General features: G+C 42.6%; 1 protein-coding gene across 1 annotated transcript in view; it reads right to left on the bottom strand.

The window, feature by feature from the left end:
* Positions 1 to 4,027, bottom strand: part of Syn (synapsin) — a 42,406-nt gene extending 38,379 nt beyond the window's left edge. Inside the window, exons 1-4 of the mRNA XM_066298487.1 lie at positions 3,965 to 4,027; positions 3,535 to 3,780; positions 2,782 to 2,975; positions 959 to 1,202 (exon numbers count right to left, since the gene is read on the bottom strand). Coding sequence (XP_066154584.1) covers positions 959 to 1,202; positions 2,782 to 2,975; positions 3,535 to 3,780; positions 3,965 to 4,027 — 747 coding nt within the window. The remainder of the gene's footprint in view (positions 1 to 958; positions 1,203 to 2,781; positions 2,976 to 3,534; positions 3,781 to 3,964) is intronic.

Here is a 4,027-nt window from a genome sequence, read left to right as displayed (position 1 = left end):
TTTTTTACTTTTCTTCTATTTTGGGGCCATATTTAGCAAATTAAGGAATGGTGCTTTTTCGCTGGAAAAACGCCTTTCCACGTGAGAATTATCTAATTTAATAGAAAAGGAACAACAAACCCTGTGACCAAAAACAAAAATTTTATCATTCTCAAATTGCGAGCTAAAACCCACATTCGGTCGCCCCGTTTCGGGGTGCAAAAAGATAAAAATACCCCGAAAATGAATTAGACATAAATGGAAATTCTGTAAGGCCCGTTTAGAGGTGCACTAATATTTCCAATAAGTACCTGAATGAATAGCTGATTGCACATATGTCGATCAAATGCTGAAAATATTCTAATAAAAACTCCCCTTTCTTGTTGAATAAAGGAAAGTGTAGGTGTCTAACAAAGTGGCCGTACGTTAAAAGTACGGTCGTTAGCGTGCTGTCATTAGTAGAATTACATACAAGTTAGATAATAAATTATCATAATGGAGATATACAAGAAGGGATATATTTTAATGACGTCGGCACATATTAAATGAAGGATTTTTGAAATATGTTTCGTTGAGTCGCTTTCCACGTTTGAGTAGGGTGAGTTGGATATTTCACTACTTCTAAGCCCGGAGCGAAAATATGGACATACGAAAGTACAATTTTGTTCCCATGCTAGTAAATTTCTCCCAGCTTTACTCCACAAAAGAGAAATAGGCCAGGTTATTGTTGTGCTACTTATCTAATTGTTCAGCAAACCAATGGAATATTGTGTTTTCAGCTGCGCCCGTTTAATGAGCAATTAAATGTAGATTTTCTAGGCTTTACATAAGCACTTAGTAGATAACCCTGCGCGATTATCCTAAATAAAACTGGGACGAACTAGTTTAGCGAATGCCGACCTGCGGTCTCTTCATGTTCGGTGAACGTCGCTTCACGGAGAATCGAACCACATTGAATTAAAAACGCACATTCTCTTACCAATAAGAAATCAGGCCTAAATGATCGGCCCACCCTCGTGCCGGTCCTGTAAACGGCCATAGATACGTTAGCGCCATCTGAATTCGCTGTAATCGTGAGTTCCCTGAATTCTGCTTGTTCTACTTTGATCTCATAATCTCCGATTCGTTTTCCCCTGAAGTATTTGCTCCAATCGGTGTTTTGATCGTCGATCACCAGCAGGCTCAGATGTCGGCCTGAGACTACCGACGTTACACGAGTAGCACTGGAAAAGAACGGAACTGTAAGAGAAATGACACGGGAATTTGACAGAAAGGAAGATTGTGAGGTTCCGCGGAGCTCCTTACGCGAGATCTAGGTCCCGCGTTCGGAGACAACTTCGGAGGGAGGAGAATTTTGGTGATATGCCAAAGTCCGGGTAGTTTTAGCAAAGAGACATTTTGGGAATTTGAGTACCGCATACGTGAAAACGGAGGAATTGGCAAATGCCCTGCTTCGACGGCCACGAAAGCGTGGTGTTTCCATGGTACCCAGCGGACAAAACTAACTCCGATGGTGATACGTAATTTCACCTTCTCGTGATGAATCGATATTACTCAATGAAGCTTCGTGGCACACTTCCCATCATCTATAACTAAAAATAAATCCGCAAAAAGAGAGCTATTACTAATTAATAAACTCGGTCCATTTTTGTGATCGCAGTCAGCTGCACACATGGATCGATCTGCGAAATTGAGTCTACGGGGATCGCAATCTAATAAACGGAGGAAGTCTCGAGAAAACCAATCCGTTGTAGAGGTGCCCTTATCAGAAGCAACACCTGGGCCTATCAATTATTAACAGTAAAAGCGTTAGCCGAAAAGAGTCTCTAAGAAAGTGGAAATAGAGTCGTATAGAGTTTCGAACGAAATGAAAATGAGTTACTAAGAGAAAACATGGATCGATATCGTCATCATTGAGAGCAATTTCCAGTGTTTTCAATTGATAGCCGATCGGAATACATGAATAGTTTCACCCCTTGAGTGGATGAATGTCCTGTCAAGTGATGTTTCTATTTGAGTGCAATAAAGCTCAAAGGTGTTAGAATGCTCTTCGAAAGAAGAGTCGCCTCATTCTATATTTCTAGCAAGGGACCTTTGGTTCCTAGATGGTTAGTCTCGAAGACCCAGTCCGACGTCGCGACACTTCTAACATCCCTCGTGTTTCCGCCAAAATTTGATAAACTTGTTCTCTCAGACGCCGTACATTGAGGCTCAAAAGAGCACCGATATCTTTCCACCTATAACGGGTTTTTGAAACGAACGAAATTTCGAGAAATATTCAAATCTTATTCTCAAAACTTGCGTGTAGGCACATTAGTTAAAGTTTAGGCGTTTTCCATTTCAAAATTATTAGTGCGAAAGTGAAAACAAGGAGGAATTTCAAATAAAGGCGAATTTGAAATATTGCTACCCCTCGATCAGCGTGAAAAATGACGGTAAAGATTCTCATTCTCGATCCAGACAAATATCCGAATTGAATAAAGCCTGAGAACGATAAAACGAGGCGTTTTCGCATTTTTCGGTTTTTGACGTACAGGGTGTCTCCGAGCTGCCTAGCCATGCTTCGGGAGGTGGTTCTAAACATCGAATGCCACCAAAAATGTATGATAGAATATTTCGGAAAACGCTGCCACTTCGAGAGAATTTCATTTTTTCGTTTTTTAGGATTCGTCGCGTTTCGTAATGAAATGCCCCCGTATCTTCTTTTGCGTTGCCGCTGCAAAAACTCCAATTCTACCGTTAAAATCCCGCTTAAATTTCCTATTTTAAACTATTGTGACGACCAAATCAGACAAAACCTACCTTGAAACTGCTGCTCCTAAAATGGAAGCCCCTTGGTCTCTGGCTTGACCAGTCAGAGACTGTACGCGCTGAAGAAGACTCTCCCGCGATTTTGCAGGTGAGCTTGGTGCACTAGTCGTCTTCGACCCGGGTCGAAGATTAAGCGATAAATCCCCACTCGTGCTCGACTGAGAGGGAGGGGGAGGAGGAGGTCCCTGGAATGATAAGACTAATTATCGATTGCAATTTTATATAGCGATGTGACATTCCGAAGATGCTTCGGTTATTCTACGAATTTCTAGCACCGATGCTGTAGTGATCGATCGTTATCTGCCCCTCTCATTCTTAATTCGTTCAATATGGCGAAAAATCGAATAGAATTCCTCTCTGTGTTCCATCCCAAATGCCTACCAACCCAATAACCTGGCACGGGGATCATGGTTAGTAACCCGAAGAGACTATTAACCCTAATCGCAATAATCTGGAGATCCGTTGGAGCTGATCATATTATTTTAACGTCATTGCCAAGAAACATGCTCAATTATCATCTTCCAGGTTTGGGAATTTAAGATTGACCAAGACAGCGCAACACTGACCTGCATGGTGCCTTGAACGACCGCAACCATACGCAAGATTCACCGCACTGCCTTAGGTCCCTGATTAAAATCTTATCACTTGGAATATTGAATTCTGATATGACCAGGTCCGCAAGTGGGCCAAAGGAAATACCGTTAATTCCCTAAAGGAGGTTCTGTAAATTTTCATTAAACTGACCTGTGGTTGTGAGGTGACCGGAGGTGGTTTGGCGTAGGGGTCGATGTGAGCGTCGCCATCTTCACACTCCGAGGATAGGTCCCCGGAGCTGAACCTCCGTTTCAAGTAATTAACATTAGAGGTGAAGGACTGACGGAAGCTGCTGAACGAAATGGTGGGGCCGTTGGCGGGTTGGCCGCAGTACTTGCCACACTCGTTAATTTTGCCGGAGGCTTTATCGCACTGGTCCCTGCCGGACGCGACGTTCTACGTCTGCGTCTTGAGTACCACCGGATTTGGGTTAAAAGAACACGCGGAAACGTCTAGGTGTCTGAAAAGAAAATTTTAAGACTTATTACAAGCAGTTTTTAACAACGTTAGTTCTAAACATCGGGGTCATGTTCACTTGTGAGTTCTAATAGGAATGGGAAGTTCTGCTTCTAGAGGTCACCGCTAGTTCAGTTTTCACTAATGGACCCCCAAACAAATTTGCATTAGCAACATCGCTGAGCAT

The sequence above is a fragment of the Euwallacea fornicatus genome, chromosome 30 (assembly GCF_040115645.1).
Source record: "Euwallacea fornicatus isolate EFF26 chromosome 30, ASM4011564v1, whole genome shotgun sequence".
In the NCBI taxonomy this organism is placed as follows: Eukaryota; Metazoa; Arthropoda; class Insecta; order Coleoptera; family Curculionidae; genus Euwallacea; species Euwallacea fornicatus.
Note: the sequence above shows the minus strand (reverse complement) of the source record. Positions and strands in the feature narration are given on the sequence as shown.